This window comes from Fringilla coelebs (assembly GCF_963513975.1).
Source record: "Fringilla coelebs genome assembly, chromosome: 1".
Taxonomy (NCBI): Eukaryota; Metazoa; Chordata; class Aves; order Passeriformes; family Fringillidae; genus Fringilla; species Fringilla coelebs.
In genome coordinates, this window is record NC_140028.1 from 91,193,847 (window position 1) to 91,217,246 (window position 23,400).

Sequence of the window (23,400 nt, forward strand, 5' to 3'; positions counted from 1 at the left end):
TGCTTACTAAAGGAAAAATCATGTCATGAAGAACTGTTATCAGAGAGCTAAAATAAAAACTTTTCAGATCCTATGTGTTAGAAAGTGTAGCTGAAAGGAAAGGAAGGAAAGAAGGAAAGCATATTTTAACAATCAGAAACTGAGGAGGAACCAACCCAGCAAGACCTCATTTGTCCTACTGAAAAACAACATCCATAATGTAAAGTCAGATCTTTAGTAGATATAGAGATGTGAAATCTCCATCGTAAAAAAATTACTCAATCATTTTGCAGGATTGTCTGTGACTCTACACTCTAATTATCTCATAGTTACATTTTAATACGGCACCTTGTTGCCAACAACCAAATACAAACATTTATAGCAGGACAACAGGATGTATTTAATTGGCTTTGAAACATAATACCCATTTCTAAAAGACTATACATTAGAAAAGGTTTTTTTCTGTGAAGAAAGTACTTTGAGAAAGGAAATTCAGGCTGCTAGGTAAAGACAGAAGAAAAATCAGAGAGTTCCCAGAAACTTTCTTCTTGGGAAGAAATGGAAATCTATATTGGTTTGGGAAGGAAATGCCTGAGAGACATGAGAGGTAACTAAAAGAACACACACGCACGCTTCATCACATATAAAGGAAACTACTGCTACCAGTAAAAGCAAAACATGGGTTAAAGGTATGAAGTCCAACAACGAACTTCCAAATACTTTGCCAGCACCAGAGATTATACCTGATAGCAGTTAATGAAAACCATTCCTTTTTGAACTCTGTCTCCTATTATTTCAGTTGATAGAGATTTTCCTCTGCCTTTCAGACTCAGACTGTTCAGTTTTACTATGTTCTGGTTTTCCTCCTTCATTAGTTTAGAACACTGGAAGTCATGTGCCTGTGGGCAACAGCAGGCCTGCAGCTTATAAAAGGACAGAACACTTGCATTCAATAACAATTACTATTTTGTAGCTGGATTTGTTATGTGTGAGTGCTGTGTGGTCTAGCAGTTAGAAGACGCAGTCAGAATCCTGTTCTAATTTACCTCTAATACATAATAAAAGATGGACAAATGACAGCACTGTCTGGGATTTTAGGCCTTTTACATCACCTGTAAAACTAGCATTACTTGCCTGTCTAAAATCCTTCAGAACTATCCTTAATAATGCCTAAAGACTCATTAAAATAATGCAACTGAATTTAGATTTAATTCAAAAACCCCATACAGCATAGACAAAGCTAGTAAAATCTGATTTTCCTAACCTTGGATGTTCTTCCAAGAGCAAATTTTATAACTTTATAGTTATTAAAAAATTACCTAATTTTACTTTAGAAAATTCTGTCAGTACCTTTTCAATTATATCTGAGAGAACAAAGCAAATAAAGAGCATGGTCCTGAATTGCACTCCCTACACCCTATAGTCTCTTGGCTTCAGCTGAATTTAAAAAAGCAGCCCTGGAAACCAAATTTGCTTTAGAAGGCTACTTATTCTTATTCCAAAATGCAGCACAAACTTGTACTTCCATTCAGCTAGAAAAGGGAAATTTCCATATAAAAAGATAAAAAGCAAAAAGGGAAAGGTAAGACTATACAGAATATTAAAATAATGCATAGAATAGAGAAAGACCAATTAATCACCCTAACAAATTAAATAATTTTTGCAAACCATTTCTGAAAGAAAAATCCAGTTAAGCTATATAAAAACAAGCTACACAAAGAAAACCAAAAATCCGTTTGACATCTCTAACCCTGCCAAGGCATCAATCCAAGTACAAGCAGCAACTACTCAGCAATTCAGAGCCTGTTTATACAGACACTCTATGGTGGGTGCACACAGAAGAACAGAATCCATTCCTCATCATGAGAAATGAAACTATTTATATTGAGTAAAAAATACAAAGCAGCAGTTTAGCACTGAAGGAAAGGTAAGGATGTTCACGAGGCACGAGAAAGCCCATTAGGCATCTTGACAGGTTACACACAACATCTGCCATTGAGCAGGCACCCAAACTGTGTGTTTGCATTAATGAGAGTTACTTCTGATCAGTATTTCTGACTGTTCTTTCCAATAACACATCTGGCAGTTGTTTCAAACACACAAGTTAGCAGCCAGCCAAATTCCAGCCTCACACTGTGCTGCAAGCAGGACAGCTATCCCTTGCCAGCACAGCTGCCGACGGTGAGGCAGCACACAAGCGTCACAGCTCACCCATAAGGCTCCTGACATAGAAACAAGAAGCCAGATCCCACCAAGAGAATTTATATATTTTATAGATATTAAAGACCGATAAACACAAGACACACAAGCTATCAAAAGAGAGTCACTGCACATTCTTACTGAATACCAGCAGGCCAATGTGCACAACAAGCAAAATTCCCCCATTACCAGATCTTCATTAAACTACCTGGCTCTTAGTCTCCAGAGTCTATTGAAATAGTGATTTTTAAATCTTATTTTTGTTTTTGCTTTATAAACTCTATGTATATTTCATGTTTCATACTTGTCAATTCCACTCACTTTGAATTTTTTATTCTTATTACACCAGTGTTGTGATAGAAGCTATACACATGCTTCAATAAACTCCTGTTTATTGAAAAAAAAAAAAAAGCCCCATACATTCTAAAACAAAATAGTTTTTAAAAACCCCCAAAATTTCCATTTCACAGATGAGCTGCTAAGACCCAGAGAGGCAGCACAACTTATAGAAGATCACACAAAGATCTTTGAAAGAAGCAGGAAACAAGCACAGATCTTTCAAGATGCAGGCCAGCACTTCAGCCACAACAATGCTTCTGAAGACAATGCAAGTTGGATCTAAAAGAAACTGGTGTGATTACTGCTATATTCTAGTACATGGGTTAATGTGAGAAGCACCTTCACACCTTGGATATGTAAGAATAAAAAATGTCTCAGCCTTTTCTGCTGGAAAGCTACAAAAGCATAACACTGTGCCTTTGCAAAAACTAAAATATTCTCACACTATATTTTCTTCATAACTATTATGAACTGAGTCAAAAATATTTTTTTGAAAAGGCTTAAGTAGTAGGAAGGTGCTAGGTTGAAAATCTCTATACCCATTCAAATGATTTCTCACTCCTTGGCATTAAATGCATTTAACAGGTCAATTGAAGTTGAGCAGTCAACAGGTAACGAGCAGATAGGAATACAAGGTAACTGAACGAGCATACAACATAACTACTCCCCTTGCACCTCCCTGTCTTTCCCCACACTCCCTCAAAGGAAAGAAATCTTTTCCTGTTCTGATCTATTTTTACAGTCTAGTGCATTGGTATTTTGGATTTTTTCCAAGGGTATTCTTTACTGGGGCATCACAACTAAATGCCAGATTTCAAAATTATTTTAGCATATTCTCATAGGCTACTTCACAGAACAACACTGAATTAATAAAGGATCTAGCAATTACAGCCTTTTCAAATGCAAATAGGTTAAAACCTAGTAAACAAAGTTACATATTAAAAAAAAAATCCATCAGTAGCATAAAAATCAGATTCTACTTTTTGTTCCCCCACAGGTTACACCAAGTTGTTAACAGCCTACACGCAAGGGAAATTTCTGAAAACAGCACACACAGTCTAAGTCCTTACCTACTCAACAGTTTATTTTTTGAGTAGTCAATCAAGAATCAACTTCTAAACCCGGGAGACTAACAGGGATCTTCTGTCTCCACACTAGGTACCACCGACTCCCCCAGGAAGCCAGGTAAAGAAACTACCATTACATCCCACGGATGCAATCCCAACGCAGCAGCCCCGGTCAGCGCTCGCCTGTCCTTCCCACTGCAGCCCCGAAAAGCACCGAGGGACACCCTGGGGACCCCGCCACTACCCTGACAAAGCCAAGCGAGGCGTCTGCGAGGGCGAGGCGGAGGAGCCGGGACTGGGCTTCCACTCGGGGCACGGCGACTCGGGGTTTTACCTTTCTCCTTGCTTGGCGTTGGAAGGCGGCGGGTGAAGCACAGTCTGGTTCCCTTCCATCTCCACGATGCACTTGGTATTCAGGTCCAGCTCTGCAAGGCGACACGGCGGGGGGCTGTAGCCAGGGCGAGCGAGCGCACCCCCCTTCTCCCGGCACGCCGGTGCACCTCGGCCCCCGCCGGCTCCCCCGGAGCGAGGGGCTGGGGCGGCGGGCGAGGGGGCTCGTCCTCCCGCCAGCCCGGGCAGAACGCGGGGGGACGCCGCGCTCCGGTGCCGCCCCCGCCCCGAGATGCCCCCAGACCCCGGTTACCTCTCTTGTTCATGGGCCGGACCCTGACGGCAACTTTCACCTTGGTGTCCGACATCTTCCCCGCTCCCGGGAGTGGCGGGCGGCCCCGCTCAGCGCCGGCGGCGGCAGCGACACGGCGGAGCGCCAGCGTCCATGCCGGGCCGGGCGCGAGGGCGGAGGGCCGGGGCAGGCGGGGAAGGCGACAGAGGGAGGGAGCGAGGGAGGGAAGGAGCGGAGAGGAGGAGGAGGGTCCGGCGCCGGGGAGGGCGGTGGTGGCGCAGCCCCAGCCGCCTCCTTGCTCAGCCGCGGGCCGCACCGCCGCTGGCTGCCGACGGGCTCGCTTGCGGAACCGTTGCCGCCGCCACCTCCCTGCCAATCCCCACCGCCATCTTCTGCCTCCTCCTCCTCCTCCTCCCGCCGCGCCACCGGGAGTGCGGGCGCCCAGGCAGGCGGCGAGAGGGCGGGGAAAGGCGATGGCGCCGGAGAGAGACGGAAACACCCGAGCGCCTTCGGAGCGGGGGCGTGGGGAAACTCCCTCTCCCCCCTCCCCATCCTCGGCCAGCCGCTGCTTCCCAGGGAGCACGCGCGGAGGGATGCGCGTTGCGCGGGAAGGCGGTGCCGGCGGGAGCGGGGATGCTGCGGGAGCGGGATCCGCCCGCGGGCCCTGCCCGACAGCCACCGTCCTGCCTTGTGCAGGTGTACGCCGCCACCGCAGAGACACCGGCCTGCCCGACTGTACATCAAGTTTCCTTGGGGCAAGGAAAGGAACAGCCACAATCTGCCACGGAAAAAATGTTATAGCGTCAGGGGATGTTTTTTTGACAAAATATGCACAACCCAGGATGACCTGGGTGTAACGTGCATGTAGGCCTGGAAGCGGTGCAGCACCTCGAGGTGATGGAGCAAGGGCTCCAGCCTGCATGTCACCCCCTTGGCTATGAAGGGCTACTTGCAAAGCGCCGGGGCTACTCGCACTGTCCTGCTGTTCCAGGCAGCGACCGGCCACCACTGACGACTGCCAACCCAAACACTGCAGGACAGGGTAGTGGCCAGTTCAGACTGGGGGAAAGCGTTACAAACAATGGTGTTTTATCCAGTAACTGAGAGCTCCTAGGATGGCTGAGCTTCCAGTGCGCAGGCCAAGAAAGATTTTTAGTTAAAAATGCAATAAGGCTCTTTTCAAAGTGTCTTGTTAAAACCTTTTCTTCACAGAAGTGTTTCCTTAGCTTCAGTAAAATATCTTCCAAAGAATCAATCCTTATTATCGATGCAGCTAACTGGCATGAATCCCAGTGCAAAACAGCCATGTCTGTAACATTTTCTTTACGGAAGACAGGCTCAAACCCAAATGGGATTACTCTGTCTACTCTGGGGCTAAACCACTGTTGGGAGAACGGGCTAAACAACCAGTGATGAATAGATAGCTGCACTGAGAAAGAGCAGACCTTTCAAACAGAGGTAGAAACAATGGAGGGAGGCTTAGAAGATCAACCCCTTCCCAGCTGCCAGCACACCAAGCAGAAGGGCCCTGCAAAGCGACTGAGAGGACAGTTTCTGGAGGAAGCCTGGCTGTCCCAAATGGTCACAACTCACAGGAACACTGAAAGGAAACGAGACGCGCACTTAGCACAGCAGAAGAGAAAGGTTACCAAATAGAGCCGGGCATCTGGAGAATGTTAGCAGGAGTACATGGACTTCTTGCCTGTAGAAGCAGGCATAAGGAATGAAGTTCATTATGAAGTGCATCATAAGCATGTGGCCCAATGAGTAAAGAAAAGGAGTGATGTTGACCTGAGACATCCTATTTACTGCTGCAGACTGTAAGAACCCAGATCAAAGTAAGCGCTGGCTCAAGACAAGGCATGAGGTCTGAAATGGCTGTGCAAAAAGGGAGTTGTTCTGTGAAATTTGGACACTGCTGGGAAAGAGAAGACAGCCAACAGATGGAAGGGAAAATACTCCCTTCCGTCTCAATTTTCCACCTCTTAGTGGAAAAACTACATCATTGCAAGATTACATAAAAACAATTACATTAGCTGAAGAGAAACTAAAGGGAGTCTTTATGAGATTGACTATGATTTTGGCCGTGGGAAGAGTCTTGGGAAGAAATTTTTATGAATGTCTGGTATAGGCTTGTGAATTATATTCCACCATTTGCAGGTACAGAAAGCCAGCCATGCAAAACTCTTTGAAAAGGCAGATGCAACCTGGTTTGTTCTAATGCTCACTTCTTGTGAAATTCTGATTTATTCAAGTGTTAGGTAGTTGAGAAAGGGACTTTCAATCTTTCATTCACATCAGTGTACCCTGAGAAACAGCTTCCAAAAATGTTGTCTTGGTTCTGCCAAGTGTTTCTGCCCTCTCAAGAAAGGGCTTTTGGCAACATTTGTACCATGACCACACCTACTGAGCAGCATGCTAATAGTAGAATGTATTTCTGGTCTCCCCTAACCCTTTGCCATTAGGGCAGAATAGGAACAGGGTCATGTTATAAAGGCCCCATGAGATTATTAGGTAGATCAAAGAACAATCGGTGAATTCAGGCAGATGAGACGTTTCTCTTCTGGCATTGTATCTCCCCATTGAATACCATATGGAACCCTTTACATCTCTGTCTTTGCTACCGGTAGCAACTGAGGATGAATGTCTCTCACCTGTCAGAATTTGTTAACTTGATCAGTTTACATGCCCCGTGGGAGCTGGCAAGGGATACTGATGGGTCGCTAACCCATCAGAATTAGCTGTCAGCTATCCCAGACATGCTGATGGATGGATGGGAGATACCGGATGGGAAATGACAGCTTACTGCTTCAGCAATGAAAAAAGATGAGAGCTGGAGAAAGTGGAGACCGATGGTGGGTGGGGGGAACTCAGATGGAAACATGGGGATAAAATCATCTGGAGCCATTCTTCCCTGATTTCCCTTTCCTCTCCCTGTTTTCCTCCACCCTCTATTTTTTTCTCTTCTACTGCAGTCAACAGAAATTTTGGAGCTTTACTAGGGCCAGGATTTAATCTTTGTCTGTTTCTTGTTTTCCATCTGTTTCATTCTTCTTTCTTGCCTTAGAGCATTTCTATACATTTGCCCATTGATCAACAGTTCAGCAAAGAGCATAAAGAAAACATTGCTTCTTCCTTTGGTTTGGTGGGAAGTTTCAATTGCTCCTCATCTTCCCAAGGCATAACACAGGCAATGGGATTTGATGTGATTTGCCCATGTCTTCCCATATATTCTGAGCAGGAGGGTCAATTGCTCTGCTTCATGACATGGAAATGGGGGAGTGATGCTGTGCATCCAGGTTGATGCCTGAAGCCCTGATGGTGTTCCAGTGACCTCCTTTCTTCAGCAAAGGGCAAGGAGAAATGTCACGGAGCCTGCCAAGAATATCCATCTTGTCAGCAGCATCCCCAGCACATACCTTACTGTGCCTGACTGAAGCATGCTGTCACTGGCACATCTAACTTGTGTCACAGGAGCCAGAGGGGAGGAGGAGCTGGCAGCAGTCGGAGCACGGAAAGCAGTGCTATTCTTTTGGTGTTGAAAGTGATAAAAGAAAGACAAAGTGTTTCATTTTACAGCACCTGAAATCCAAAAGATGCTTACAATGAAGGTTTTTACTACTAAATTTAACCCAAGGAGTGTGTTTTATAAGACTGGCCCAAAAAAAAATTTTTGTGTTCCAAAATTTCACGAAGTATTTTTTAGAATTTGAATTAACAGAGAAAAAACCCTCTATTTTGAACCCAAACACATTATAGCATCATACAGTCAGAAAGATGTAAAATGAACAAAAATATATTATATTTGTAATATAAATAATATATAAATATTATAAAACCAACAGATATTTTAAGATTAATAATCTAATACATTACACTTAAGTTAGGGGGAAAAAAAGGAAGAAACCATAGCTTTAACAAAAATAATTGATAAATCGTTCACTTTACATGTTGTTGAAAAAGAAGAATGGCTCATAATTCATGCATGTTTTTAATAACATTTAGCACATAGAAAGTAGGCATGGTCATTATGGAAGGGAGAAATATTTCATATTGTAGGGGTGGGATAAAATATGACTATATTTGTGACAGGACACAAATGAGTGTCCTGTTATGCAGGCAAACTTGAATTTTTCATTTAATAAGATGCATTTAGAGAGCACCTGGGGAAGCAAATGTCTGCCCATAATTGCACACCACGAACTAAATTTCTGTCACACATCACTGGGTTTGCAAGTAACCCTGCTGGACAGAGTCACTGAATTTACAAGAGTGTGAGGGCAGGTATTTAGCCAGTGGCCTGTCTGAGGGCACTTTTCAGGCTATTTTTCCACTTCCTTCTTGCTCCAAGCTCAAGCTGGACATTAGTCAGGCTGGATGGTTGCCACCTCTGTCTTATCAAAGATCTGTTTTGACTGTCTCTAAAGCTGTGCAGGAGGCATGAAAATTGTCCTTTATGTCCAGCATATTTATGGCAACACTCTGGGCCCAGGAAGGGGCTGCAGTGACAAATGCTCTTCTGACACTCAGAAAAAAAATGAAGCCGTTTGAACTCCCAGCATTAAGAACAAATGCAGAATATATGCACCTAAACATTACCCTGCCTGACAGGTGCTGCTCAAAGCTACATAAGGTAAATAGCTTGGAACAGGCACTGCAGTTTAAACCTACCTCAGCTCTGAACAGAGTTGGCTTTCTGTGATGAACAGACTAAATCTGTGCTTACAGGCTAATTTACAAATGTTTTGAATTACCTGATTGGTTTTACCTCACCGCGGTGATGACCTCTGCTAGACCCTAGCTCTGCTCCATACCCACCCTGGCCGCTCCACAGTAGATCTCATACTGGGATCAGAGGTGAACAATTATAACAAATGAATGTTCCCAAGACAGGCGTAGTCACTTCTCCATTGAGCTGAAACATTCCTTACTGTCGGGGGAAAATATCACATGCAATTTCAATGAAAAAATCTGATATTTTCTCCCTGCCCCTGATACAATATTGCAATAGGCTTTTATAAACTTCATCCCAAGATCAGTGCAGTAAATGAAACTAACCCACCTGGAGCTGCTTAATTTTAGCTATCTTTAACTCCATGACCGTTTTGCAGAGGACAATCTCTTTGCTCCACTCACTGAAGAAGAGGGGGCAGGGAACTCTGTTCCCCATCTCCTATCACTTAGAACAGAAAAATAGTTTCAGATTACTGTGGGAACTTTAATGGTCATTGCTACCTACAGATGAGAAGTCCTATTAATAGAAATAAATGAGCTTAGAAGCAGAGTAATGCAGCTATAGCAAAGAAAGTGATGGGAAGTAAAAAAGGTAGCAAGGAAACTGATGGGAAAAAGAAAATTTCGTTATATTGCTCAGATGCATTTCCCTATACTACAAAAGTGTGACTAAAGCTTTTAATGAATCCAAACTGAACCTTACTGTCATCTTGGCAGGGATTTGGTTATGGCAGGAAATTTAACATCCCTGCAATTATAACCTTAGATAGGAGCAACAGTTGTGTCTTCCTCTGACAGCTAGTTGTATTCTATGTAGCTCACATTCCTTTGCTGTCCAGGAAAGAAATGGTGGCTTTATTTACACTTTTGTTGCTATTGATGCTATTATCTGCATGCCATCCCTTTTTAATTTCAGGGGACACTCCACCCCCAATTCAAATACCTTCCTAAACTTGTTTATACCAGGGAGAGCAGGGCTATGGGTCTTCCTCCTGGACTCAACCAAGTAATACCTGAATGAAAACCTATGTAGTTCAGTATTATTTCCTACAGTGAAGGAAGAGGTACAGATGACATGATAAAAAGCATAGCTGAGATTCCACCTAGAAAACTCAGTACAGCATTTAGGAAGAGGAGTTCAAAACAGAACAGACACATTAAAGGGTTACTGGGAGAACTGTGGAATGGTGAACATTATCAAAGAAGAGCAGACTAAAAAAGTTCAGTTTGTTTAGTCTAGCAAAATAAAGACTGAGAAGGGATATGGCTGTTTATGCTTTCTTTCAGGCCAGTCAAAAGCATGGTGCTACTGAAGTTCCAGGAAAAACACTAGGACAAGAACAAATGGGAGTAAACTCTTTTCTGCAGTCCTTTTATTCTGTGCTGCATTAGGAAGAGCACTGTCAGCAGGTCAAGGGAGGTGATCCTACCCCAGTACTGGTGATGCCACACCTGAAATGCTGTGTCCAGTTCAGGGCTCTTCAGTACAAGAGGGACATGGACATAATGGAGACAGTCCAGTGAAGGGTCATAAAGATGATTCAGGCTCTGGAGCATTTTCTAAGAAGAAGGGCTGAGACAACTGGGGCTATTTAGCACGGAGAAGACTCAAAGGGAGGAATCTTATCAATGTACAGATACATCTGAAGAGGGGTGCAAAGAAGAGGAAGCCAGGCTCTCTTCAATGGTGCCCAGTGACAGGCCAGGAGGCAATGGGTACACATTGAAACACAGGAGGTTCCCTCTGAACATTGGGAAACACTTTTTCACTGTGAAGGTGACTGACTAGTGACTGACTACTGGCACAGGTCGCCCACAGAGGTTGTAGAGGCTTCATCCTTACTCAAAAGCCATCTAGACACGGTCCTGTGCAACAAGGCGGCCCTGCCTGGGAAGGGAAGTTGGATCAGATGGGTTCCAAAGGTCCCTGCCAACCTCAATCCTTCTGTCTCAGGCTGGAAATAAATTGACTTCTGCCCCCAGAGGAATGGCTTCTTACATAGAAGACCAGACAACTAAATTAAGCTAATTTTAAGAGTGAGCTTGATTGGGTTAGGTGACATGATAGCAAGGAACCTTTCCTGCTGACCCTACCAGACATGTGCCACTATACAGTCTTTAAACATCATGGTGATTATAATATTTTATGGTAGTGGAAAGGGAAGGGAAAGGAAACAGTTTTGTACTCTTAAAAAGTAAGATCACAAGGTCCCAAAGGAGCTGACATCACCTATCTGTGGTTAATATAACTATTAAGTTATGAAAAGGGATTGATGTTAAATTAATAGAGATTTTTCCTTTTTTTCAGTTTTCTCCTATGTATTAGCAGAAATCAGATGCTTTGCCTAAGTAAAAACAAAGTGCCATAGCTGGTTTGTAAAGTTATTTACAATTTAAATCAGTAGGCAGGCCCCAGTGAACTGAAGGAAAGGACAACCCTGCCATTATTCCCCCTACCCAGAAAGCTCTCACCCCTCTTCATCTTAATGATTAGGAATGTCTGGTATGCAAGCATCACTCCAGCACATCCATGCAGTTCTCTTGTGACTGCAAGTCCCAAATTGAGATTAAGGGCACTTGTGAGCAGGGAGTTGGCTCACAAACATTGTCCAGAGCATCACTAATAATTATGCATTTGCTAAGTGCAGGTGTGTGCCTTTCTACAGATAGGAAAAGTGAGTCTGCAGCCTTCAAGTATCTTCAGTTAGCAAACAGATACTACATGCAGTCTGCCAAACACACAGCAGTGTTCAGATGCTGTCTTCAGAGGTGAGCCTTATGCTTAGTAGGGGTGAGTGGGAAAGCTGTAAATATAAACAGCCTGATTAGTGGCAGCAGTCTCTTGGAGCAAAAGAGCAGCTTTCCTGTTAACCCTTCTGCTTTTAGTCACAGTCCCCTTGTTGGTTTACTTTCTGCTTTGAGAGAGAAGCTGAACTTTGCTGGCTACCATGGGAGAAACTTGGATCTGGGGCCCTGCCCCTGGGAGGAAGAGGAGGGTGGGGAGGGAGGAGTACATCCACCAGGCTTGCTTACTAAGTAAGCTGAGCTGTTAACCATGCTGGCCAAGCCAAAATTCCTCCTTACGCAATTACTTTTTAGCAATGCTGGCAAATAAGCACTCTAGCCAAACGTGTTATCTTCATAAAGTGTGGAGAAGGAAAGCTCTTGCTTGAAAGAGATTAGAAAGGAGAATGGTACACACAGGCACATCAGCAAAGTAAGGAAGCTGAGTGAGGTAAAGCCTTGAGAGAGGAGGTGGAATTGTGTTTGTTAAAACGTATGAAAGTCAGCTCAGCACAGATCTTGGATCTGTGTGCTGTCTATTGAAGTCATCAGGAAGACTCACATTAAGCTGAGCATGTTTCATCAGTTCCTGTAGAAGGTAGAAACAAGTGCTGAAGGTGCTAATTAAGGTGCATAATAAGACTTATGATCTTTTATTTAGAAAACACCCTATCATTTCTCGTCCCAGTTCTCTCCAGTCTGAAGAAAACATACCAAAACCAATAATCTCATAACTACCACCACCATCAAAGTTAAAAACATTAAAAAATAATAATCTCAAAACTACTACCACCACCAAAATTATCAGCAACAGATCATACTCTTATTTCTTATGTCATAAGAAATACTTATCATACTTATGTGTATTGAAGACTGTCAAAGAGTGCAACCACTGGGTATCCTTTGTTGTCACATCTCTTCAAATTTTATTTTCTTTAACAAATTTTATCTTCTTGCTCTTTGCAGGTAGAAATATAAATTGATGAACAGATGGCCTATGGAAACTTCCAAGCTTCTTGTAGGTTGTATATGAACTTTATTTGATATGAAAAATCAGACCAGTTATAGCAATCACCCAAAAATCCAATACTGGGACCAGCCTGCTGCTATTGCAGAGGACTGAAAAAAACCCCAGAAAAATCCAGTGACTTGGAAGTTAGTGACTTCTGATTTAATTTTTCCCACAGTCACTCTTACAAATGGCGCTGCACAGGAGGAGCTGGGGTAGAAGGATTCCTAAAACTGTTAGTCTACACACAGTTTTAATTGTACAGTCCCTCTTCTCTCCTGTAATAAAGCTTGCATTGCCTGTCTCCCAAAGGCATTCCCTGAATGACTTAGGTCCTTTCCCACCATTCATATTGTGATCTGAGGTTTCCTCCCTTTAATCTGACAGCAAAGATGAAAGGCTGTTTTAGAAAAGTAACACAGCACAACCAAAACATGGACAGAACCTCTGGGGGAATTAACCTTTCTTCTGAAATCAAAGTGGTGAGGACACACATATACACCACGGTTTGACTGAACAACAGCTAATGAGAAATACAGTTCAGGAATGGACTAAACCAGCTGGGAATAATGGGTAAGGCTTCTGCAGAAGTCACAAATAGGAACAATGTGACTGAAATTCAGAAATCAAAACTTTAGCCTTATCATTAAGAACATTGACTTAAGTCGAGTCAAACAAAAGGGTGAAAATCCATGGTTTGATATAATGTCTGATAATATTCAGTTGCGTGGCTTTTATTTATCCAGTGAGAGAGATACAAGAAAGACAAGATTTACTTCTGCCTTCAAGGTACACTTTTCTAAGTGGTTTGGGTTTGGTTTTTTTTTTTTTAATCTCAGTAACACTGACAGAGCGGAAATATGTGAAATATAGTATCAGCTGTTCTGGGCCTGGGGTAACTTCAATTTCACTTTGCCATACTGGGGAGAAATGGTGCACTTTTCACTTGGTCTTTAAAAGGCAGCAAGCCTTCTTGCAAAATAAAACTAAAAGTGGCTAACTACCCTGCAGCCTTAGAAATCACACAGTCTTCTTGGGACTAGAACCTACAGTGTAATCTCTGCTACAGTGTAAACACCACACATTTTCTAAACTGTTGGCTAAGACTAAAAATCTTCTCTGTAGGATCTGCAAGACATGTTCTCTCCACTGACGCTGGTCCAAAGTGGGTCTTGCCCCAGCTTGTTGGTTACTGAGCAACTGCACATGCCAAAAGGGAAGTGTGGTATTGCTCCACTCACTCTAAAGGACTGTTAGGAACCAAGCAAGGACTCAGTATATTATGAAAGAATAAATAAGAAAAGCTAAACTATTACAATAAATGTCTTTCACAAAGGATTTCTGATGCTGAAAGTTATAATTGCTTATAATATATTCTAAACATGCATAGGAATTTCAGCACATAAAACCCCAAAGCAGCATTCCCAGAAATTGTCATCATTGAGTCTGCTGCAAAGACTTCTCCAGGGCAAACCTCTGCACTAGCCTAAATCTCCCTGACTTCAAGCCCAGTCCTGCAGCCTTTATTTATGTGGACAATTCCATTTGCAGTACTCATGACTGCACAGATAAACTGCTCATGACAGAGCAAGCCTCAACTCAAACAAGTCAGTTCAAGTAATATTAGGAATAGAAAAAGACTAATACACGTACTTTAAATACTTCTGGCTCCATAATGTCATGCTGTAAGTTGAGGGAAGTTGGCAGAGAACTCACTGAAGAGCCCTATTTCCTACCTAATTAAGGACAATGACAGATAAGGCAGCCAGGCACATCCTTTTCATATTAAAGTCATTATATATTTTTAATACTTAATCTGTCTGACTCTTTTTGCTAGATTTCTTATAAAGCATATTTTAATGATATTATATTTCTTCTCATGGCAGTGCCTTAGTCTGTGATAGTAAAAGACACAATTGTTCTTTGTTTCTTACTGGTAGTACAGATCAGTAGTTACTAAATACTGGTTAATACTGGTTAAATTCCATAGTCCATATTATTCAGGAAATCATGCTAGGCGAGTATCAAATGGGTTTTATCTTTCATTTATTTATATTTGGAAAAATTCCCAGTAAGAGTTACCTTCTGTGATTATATAGGGGTATGGTTCTTTCAAGAGCATTTTTTTTTCTACTAGAAGTTTTAAAAGCAAGCTTTGATAAAAAATGTTTTATCTTTTTTTAGTTGGTTGATTTTCCTAGTATCTTCAGAGTTTTCTCAAAGTAAATCCTTTCTTTTTCTCAGTTATAATTTTAGATCTCTTGCTTAAAATTGCCTACCCTTTATTCATTATGAGGCATATAATGATATTTAAAGTATTTAAAATGTTTTATCTTGTGACAAGAAATGGCTTCCTGATTTAAAAATATATTCCATGAAATTAAGATTTGTTCTCTCACCTCAACTCTCTGCCCATATATTGGTCACCTGTGAGCAAAGAATAAAAATTGCCTACATTAAGAGGGATCTTTAGGAAAATGCTACATATGTATTAATTCAATTACAGGTGAATTTTTACTTCCCTAAAATGCCTAGTTTGCTCCAAATCAGTAACTGATAGCTCTCCTCAGGATTGCCATCTGAAAAGTGTCTAATTGTAGCTGGAAGATCTGTTCAAATGCAGGTTATTCCTCTGCCAGAGGTAAATACCAATCAAAAGGCAACAGCCCTTATCATCTTGTCCATTTTCCAAGCTGAAATGCTTCATCTCTTAAGAATGCATTCCTTTTACTGGAATGATGGGCGTGCTCTGTGCTCTGACTTGGTGGAGTTCACCCTCTGCTTAAGCCACAGACACCTTCCATTATTTTTTTTTCCTTTTCAGAGTTGATCTCCTTTCTGTCCTTAATGTGAAATTTGAGCATTTCAAAACCACACACTTTTGTGGAGCACACTGGAAACAATTATCTAGGAATACATTTTGGTTTGGAAAAGTATTAATTTCCATGATTTGTAGGAAACACCAAAGGAATTAGTAACAAGATCATCAGTATAGTGTCATCTTCCAAAATCAGGAAGGCACCTCCCAGGCAAGAAGGTGATTAAACACAGACTCTCCCTGCTTTATTAAGGTAACCTTTTGATGGGAACTCTAAGATCTAGCCTGAAGTCTGCCAAAGGCTTCCCTTGATTCTCAGCTCTCTTGTCTGCAGCTGCAGGGCCAAGACATTTGTACTGTGTTTGCCTCACAGAGATGTTGGAGTGCCAAGTTCAGGAATATCTCTAAATCTCTTGGAAAGCAGTAGTGAGAAAAAGGTGTAAGTGCAATGCATCATCTGCTCCCTGAGAACCTCTCCAGTATTAGAGAGCTTTGAAGCTGTCCAGGAGAGTCAGACATGTTACACAAAGGAGGCACTTTAGAAAAAGCCTGGATGTTTATGTAACACTATCAAAGAAGCGCTTGCTGCTCTCTGAATGATCTGTTAGTTCTCCTGAGATGCCTGAATGTAAAGCAAGGTTTAGAACTCACTTGAAAAATATCTGTATTTTTGCTTTGCTCCTGTGGAGACAAGCTGTGACTCACAGGTGACATGCAAAGTGTAAGACTAGCCTCTGAGAAGAGTCAGGAAAAAAAAACGAGGGGAGGGGAGGGGAGGGGAGGGGAGGGGAGGGGAGGGGAGGGGAGGGGAGGGGAGGGGAGGGGAGGGGAGGGGAGGGGAGGGGAGGGGAGGGGAGGGGAGGGGAGGGGAGAGGAGAGGAGAGGAGAGGAGAGGAGAGGAGAGGAGAGGAGAGGAGAGGAGAGGAGAGGAGAGGAGAGGAGAGGAGAGGAGAGGAGAGGAGAGGAGAGGAGAGGAGAGGAGAGGAGAGGAGAGGAGAGGAGAGGAGAGGAGAGGAGAGGAGAGGAGAGGAGAGGAGAGGAGAGGAGAGGAGAGGAGAGGAGAGGAGAGGAGAGGAGAGGAGAGGAGAGGAGAGGAGAGGAGAGGAGAGGAGAGGAGAGGAGAGGAGAGGAGAGGAGAGGAGAGGAGAGGAGAGGAATGAAATGAAATGAAATGAAATGAAATGAAATGAAATGAAATGAAATGAAATGAAATGAAATGAAATGAAATGAAATGAAATTCCTCCTGTGTGGGGTGCAACAGCACTGTGACCCACGGTCCCAGGGAAGAAAGCTGCTTTTTGACCTCCATCCACCCTTCCAGAATTGAAAGGTCTCCTGTATTCAAGGCTATCATCTTGATGGACCTGCTCTATAACATTCTTAGTGGTTTGGGGGCTGGATATTACAGGAGATCCCCTCTTCCCCTGAAATCAGTCCATATTAAAAAATGCTACAGTGGCGTTACATGCATGCTTTGGGAAAATATAAAGATCAAACTGATGTGCACAGCAATGTGACTGGAGGGAACAGAGAGGTGCTCAAATGGACAATGGCCAAAATGAAATAAATTTTACTATTTTTTCACTCTTTCTCCCTTATTCATCAATCTGTAAAAAATACATTCTTTACCTAAAATTATTTTCTTCACAAGCAAAACAAAAAATGTATTTGTTACAGAACATCATCTCAATATTCATTTCTATAACTCCTCTGACTCCTTTAATTTCTTAACACTGTAAACATACCCTGATATATTTATACGCCACCTGAGATCAGTGCTTAAAAATAAACCAAATAGGAATTGCAGTGTGTGCGTGTGTGTATAACAGACATAAAAATCTCTACTAGGGGCTGAAGACATGGCACTAAAGGAAGACTGTCCATTATATTTATTTGGATTTAATCCAATGGCTAGAGCATGAGGTCTAGAAAGTTATGCAAAGGTGATGGATTTTTAAAAAATAAACTCAACATTAATTGTCACTGAAGCATCTAGACACAATCCTATGTTCCTTTCTAAATGGAATGGCCACCACTCTTTTCCAAAGGTAAGCACACATCTAGCTATCCCCATTCCAAGCACGGCCAATCAGACCCCAAATCTAAGGAATCAATTCAACCATGGACCCTTCAATATTTGCCATCCCTCTCTCAAAACACAAGATTTTGTGTCAAAAGAAAGATTTCAGCTTTACTGCTGCATTTTCCCTTAAGCACCAAAGAACTCAAAATTTTTAATATTTGGTTTTATACAGTTCATTATGGCTTCTCAATTAAGGCACCTGCATCAAATTAATTAAGGCAGAATGTAATGGTTCCTCCAATGCAGTGTTGTATAACACTAAGCTGTAGAGTAAAAAGAAAACAGTTGCATTGTTCACAGAAATTTGCTTTCAGTAGGTAGGTAAAGCAGAGACTACAGGAGATGGCACAAAGAAAAAAAAATCTATTAGGTAGAATAAAGCCCCAAAGTTTATTTTGCTTACAAACCCAAAAATCAAGTGATTTCTAGTTACCAAAGGAGTCAGGAACAGAATGGGCAACAATGGGAGTTTTTGTAGATTTTAAAACAATATGTTTAAAGATCAGCATTTTAGCTGCTGGAAAGTTGCCTACATGGCAGTAGGTCCTAGGAAATTTTCTCATCCATTAATTTAGTAGCAAAACCAAGCTCCTGGTACACACAAAGGTTTGAGGAGATGAAAGCTCACAGCCCATGGTTCAGAGGAAGTGTTACTGTGACAAAGTATTAATTATGTATGAATACAGCATTGATGGCATTGCATGCATTCTGACACACAGCAGTCCCCCAAAGGAAGTGTTATCTAATTGGTTCTATCAAAGGCAGGAGTCTCCTTGGCATCTAGAAAGGAATATATAATCCAGGGGTCTCCTTCTTTGAGTAAATTTCCTTCCTGACCTCCCAGCTGGGCTCCTGCTCAGGGCCATAAAGTTCATACTGCAGAACAGCCAAGGAGGATTTCTGGTTCTTCCAAAGGAACTGTCTGGCCATGCAGTAGAGAAGGCTGAAAAATACCAACTGTGCACATCCCTATAATTTTCAATAGGAAAAAATGCCCTACAGCAACTTCTGCAGGATATCACCAAACAGAAGAAAAAAACCATCTACAGGGCAACTGCAATACAGAAATGGTGTTGTAACAAGGAAACATGTGATGAAAAAACATGAGGAATTATCACTAAATTATTTAAATATAGAAGTAAGCAAATCACACTTTGTTGGCAGGTCACTGTTCAATTAACCTTTACAAATAGCTGCAATTAATAGATTTGTTTTGTTTATATAAATGTTGACATGAGACAGATTAACACATTGGCTGAATTGGAGGGCTAAACTGCTCCAATTTAATGCAAGTATTTGGTAAATCACTGGTGCTGTAACACATGCAGTTATTAAATGCCTTGAAGTCAGACCAAAAGCCAGATAAAAAATTTACTGATAGATTGCCTGTGAATTTCAAATTACATTAGTTAATATTAATGATTTAAATTACTAAAAAAAAGAAATTACCCCAAAAGTTTTATGCCATTTTAATCTACTCATCTCTACCTCAGATAGCATTTACATTTATATCTAACTTCATTTTAATGCTGAACCATCTAAGTAATCATTTTAGCAGCACATAAATGCCTAAAAATGCAGCAGTGACTTCTAGTGGGGGTATTAAATCCTTCTCAAAATAAGTCCTATATACCCTAATTTCCACTATGCAATAAAGCAAAAGAACTTGTGTCCACGGTAAAATGGTGAGAATATAAATGAGAATATAATATCACTGTGAGTAAAACAAGAGAATAAAAACTGATCTAAATCTCCTGTGTGTTCACAATCAACAAAATCTCATTTGGAAGCTACAAAAAAAAATGAGGCTTACCACTCACATTTCAATCTGCAGTTGAATCATGGGGTTTGGGAGTGCAAAAGCACCATATTAATGACAAAACAGGGGCAGCTAGTGCTGAAAACCTCCTACATGTAGCCATGTTAGCAGCAGAGCCAACTCAAACTTACATATGCAGGAGTACTTGTGGTCTAAACGAGAATATTTCAAGAGGCTTTTAGGCAAAGCAGCCCACGCTGTGTAACCCCACACCAGATTATGTCCAGGTAAAGACACAGACTTGGGCATTTTAGAGGAAGACAAAGTGCTTCAGTACAACCTTAATAAAGGTGGGAAGAAGCTAGCAGAGAAAAGAGTGCCCCCAGAAATGCATTTTCCTGGAAAAAATAGACTTTGAACATGATTTTGCTTCTCATAACTCACTCATCAGTGGTAGCTCCTCCATCACAATGATTTTATCTGGATTTATGCAACCTTGAATGGAGGCTTCCAATTCTCCTATCATTCTGTCAAGGCAATCTCCTTCCTTGTGCACAATTCCTGGAAACAGTTCTGTCAGGAGTGTATCTATACTTAATTAAGCATAGTGGTAACTATGTGCTGGGAAATTAAAATAAATGATGCATTACTTTCACACGTGCTGGTCTTTGATTACGTGTCAAAAAGAACCAAAACCACTCGGTTGTCAAGGCATGGAATAGTTTTAAAATGCTAAGTGATTTGTTTGGTTGATTTGTTGTTGGCTACAGGCAGCAACAGCCAGGTTCTCTCCCACAGGTAGGCAAGAGACGTGATACAAGTTCTGCAGGAAGCACGGCGTGTTGGTCAGAGGGTGATTTCACACAAAGCCCCACAACCGCCTCCTCCCTCCACTCCCACAAACTCCAGAACTCCGCATGCTTTATGGCCAGAAGCAGCTTGAGCCTGCAGCAGGAAGCATCTAAGCCCACTCAGGTATAGCTATATACTTTCACTGAGTGATCACCGCTGTCTAAAACGACGAGGGAATTGTTTGCCGTGTAAGTCAGCCCGACAGGATAAGAAAGCCCGTGGCTGATTAGAGGATTAAAGCTGGGAAATTCCTCAGGTTTCCCTAAGCATATGACAGCCTGGCTACAAACATCCGTTACTATAACACGACCTTCTTTGTCAAAGGCCACAGCCGTAGCATATATTCTGGAGGGGAAAACGAGGTTCAGACCGAAGCTGTCCATCTGGCCGATGAGATCCATCTCCGCACTGAATATCGTCACTCGGGTGCTGCCCTTGTTCGGTCCTCGAGCTTTCAGGTGCTCTACTACCACGACAGCACCCGAGCTCCGGCAGACAGCAACCGCTCTGGGGCTGACAAGCCGGGACCGGATCATCTGACACTTCTTTAATTCCCCCCTTCGGAAGTCGGCCGCCAAGCGGTAGAGCGCGCCTGCCTCCGAGTCGGTCAGTATTACTTCGCTCTTGGGGGTGGCATCCAAGCCCCACGGTAAAGAGAAGCCTTCCCGGACGGCCAGGACCCCCCTTCCCTCAGAATCGAAGGCCTTCACGGAGCAGTCCCCGCCGTCGGTGACCACCACGTGTCCGTCCGACGTGACCGTCACATCGAGCGGATACTTGATGTCGTTGTTCGCGTCTCCCCGCTCCCCGAACCGCCGCAGGCAGAACCCGCTCGGCCCGAAGACGTGGATCCTCTTCTTGCCGTCGTGCGCCACTGCCAGACGGCCCGACCCGGGGCAGGCCGCCACCCCGGTGGGGTTCACCAGCGACCCCCAGCCCCCCAGGCACAGCCGCAGCCCGAGCCCCGCGGGGGCCGCCGCCGCCGCCCCTCCGCCGCTCCTGCCCAGGGCCGAGGCGAGGCCGCCGCCGGCGGGGCCCAGGAGCTCCAGCAGCTGCAGCAGCGGGCGGCAGTCGCTGGTCTCGGCGGGCCCCCAGAGCCGCCGGCAGAAGGGACACTCCAGCCTCTGGCGCTCGGCGCCGGCCAGGGCCCCCACGCAGCCCCGGCAGAGGACGTGCCCGCAGGGCAGGTTGAGCGGCCGCCGCTGCCCGTCGGGGCCGTAAGGCTCGAAGCACACCCGGCACTCCAGCAGGCTCAGCTCCGCCTCGTCCTCCGCCGCCATCCCCGCCTGAGGAGAGGGATCGGAGCCCCCGCGGCGGCCCCGGATCCCCGGGCCCAGCGGGGCGGGCGCTGAGCGCGGCCGAGGCTGCCGCGCGCCCCCTGCGGGCCAGCGGGGGCGGAGCAGGGTCCGGAGCGTCCCGCGGAGTGTCCCGGTACCACCGCGGCACCCGCGCATCCGCCAGTGTTCATATAGCCACCAGGACATCCAAACATCCACCAGAATATTCAACTACCCCCCAGAATATTCACATACCCACCGGATTCTTAGAGACATCCAGCTAGCAAATTACCCTACCGCTACTAGCTCTCTTTATGCCCCTACCAGAGTATGGAATTAAGCCACAATTTTACAGAATCGTGGAATCACTGGATGGTTTTGATTAGAAGGGACCTTGATGATTATCTAGTTCGAATCCCCCTCCCATGGGCACGGATGACCAGGATAGATCAGGTTGCTCAAAGCCCCATCCAACCCTTGAACACTTCCAGAGATGGGGCATCCACAGCTTCTCTGGGCAACATATTCCAGTCTCATCACCCTTGCACTAAGGAATTTCTTCTTAATATATTACCTAAACATACTCTCTGTCAGCTTTCCCCTTGTCCTGTCACTACATGCCCTTGTAAAAAGTCTCTCTCCAGTTCTTCTGCAGGCCCTTTAGGTACTGGAAGGCTGCTCTAAGGTCTCCTCAGAGCCTTCTCCAGGCTGAACAATCCCAACTCTCTCAACCTGTCTTTATAGGAATCCCTGTGAACAGCTTGGTTTCATTGGAATTTCCCACTGTTTAATTTCTGGCAAAATTTAGAAAATATTTACATTGATCACTAGTAGACACATTTCTCAGACAGGCACGTGCACACATTTCTGTAAGGTGCATGGACAGCATGTGCTCCTTCTGCTAGGTGTATTTACAGGGAATTCTTAGAGGAGTTACAGGGTACACACAGATCTTACACATGCTAAAATGGCTGTCTTGGCATGTGGCGGTGCTCTTGCCAGGCTGTCGCATGCCTGGGAGTCCTGTGCAGGACACCACAGGGCATGTGGCAGCCTCGTGCCAAGCGCCTGGCCTTTTGCAGCTATCACATATCTTAATGTCTGAGATAAACCTTGGGAGCTCTCATGTTGCATCCGGAAAAAACTTCAAAGGAAGGAGATGCTTAAACCTGGTAGCTGCAGTACTGGCCAGGAGTGAAAACAAACAAAACCAGCAGCTCCCAGCTTGTACTGGCCCACTGACTACATCCATTCTTCTCTCTGTCAACCCAGCCTTGAAACACGAGTATCTGTGAGCAATACTGAGTGTTCCAATGAGCTGTGGGTGTGGAGTCTGCTGTGCTAAAACCAGCAGACCCATTTGCAGCTCTAGGACTATGGCACTCTAAAAAGCCCCATGGCTTTTACTTGCCTTCTATTCTTGATGAATTATGATACATTACATTGCAATCATACCTTTCATTTCAAAATAAGCTTCAAAGGGGAGAAGTCGCTGTGCTCTATCAACCTCAAAGTAGAGAAAATTTTCTCAAATTCAGATGGAACTTCCTGTGTTTCAGTTGGTGCCTTTTGACCCTTTTCCCACCCCTGGGCACCACTGAAAAGTCTTGTCCCATCCTCTTGTCAACTGCCCTTAAAGATATTTGTAAGTATTGATGGTCCCTTCTCAGTTGCCTCCTCTCCAGGATAAACAATGGCTCTCTCAGCCTTTTCTCATAAGCAAGATGCTCCAGTCCCCCAGCCATCTTTATGGTCCCTGATGGATCTGCTCAATGTTGAGGTCTCTCTTGTACAGAGGAGCCCAGAACTGGACACAGCACTCCAGATGCGGCATCACCAGGGCTGAGTAGAAGGGCAGGATCACCTCCCTCAACCTGT

General features: G+C 43.8%; 2 protein-coding genes across 10 annotated transcripts in view; both read right to left on the minus strand.

The window, feature by feature from the left end:
- KIF13A (kinesin family member 13A) overlaps positions 1-4,646 on the minus strand; it is a 104,997-nt gene extending 100,351 nt beyond the window's left edge. For 5 of the 9 annotated variants that reach the window (XM_084218518.1, XM_084218515.1, XM_084218517.1 and 2 more), the window contains exons 1-2: positions 4,228-4,646; positions 3,919-4,009 (exon numbers count right to left, since the gene is read on the minus strand). In XM_084218518.1, coding sequence (XP_084074644.1) covers positions 3,919-4,009; positions 4,228-4,282 — 146 coding nt within the window. In that variant the 5' untranslated portion in view covers positions 4,283-4,646. Of the gene's footprint in view, positions 1-3,918; positions 4,010-4,227 lie in introns of those variants that run through there. The other 4 variants (XM_084218521.1, XM_084218520.1, XM_084218522.1 and 1 more) reach the window with 3 other exon arrangements.
- Positions 4,647-17,444: 12,798 nt separating this feature from the next.
- On the minus strand, positions 17,445-21,559 carry NHLRC1 (NHL repeat containing E3 ubiquitin protein ligase 1). Its single transcript, XM_084220971.1, has one exon. It carries the CDS (start codon positions 21,523-21,525, stop codon positions 20,365-20,367), a length of 1,161 nt encoding a protein of 386 aa, XP_084077097.1. The 5' UTR covers positions 21,526-21,559; the 3' UTR covers positions 17,445-20,364.
- Between the last annotated feature and the right edge of the window lie 1,841 nt (positions 21,560-23,400).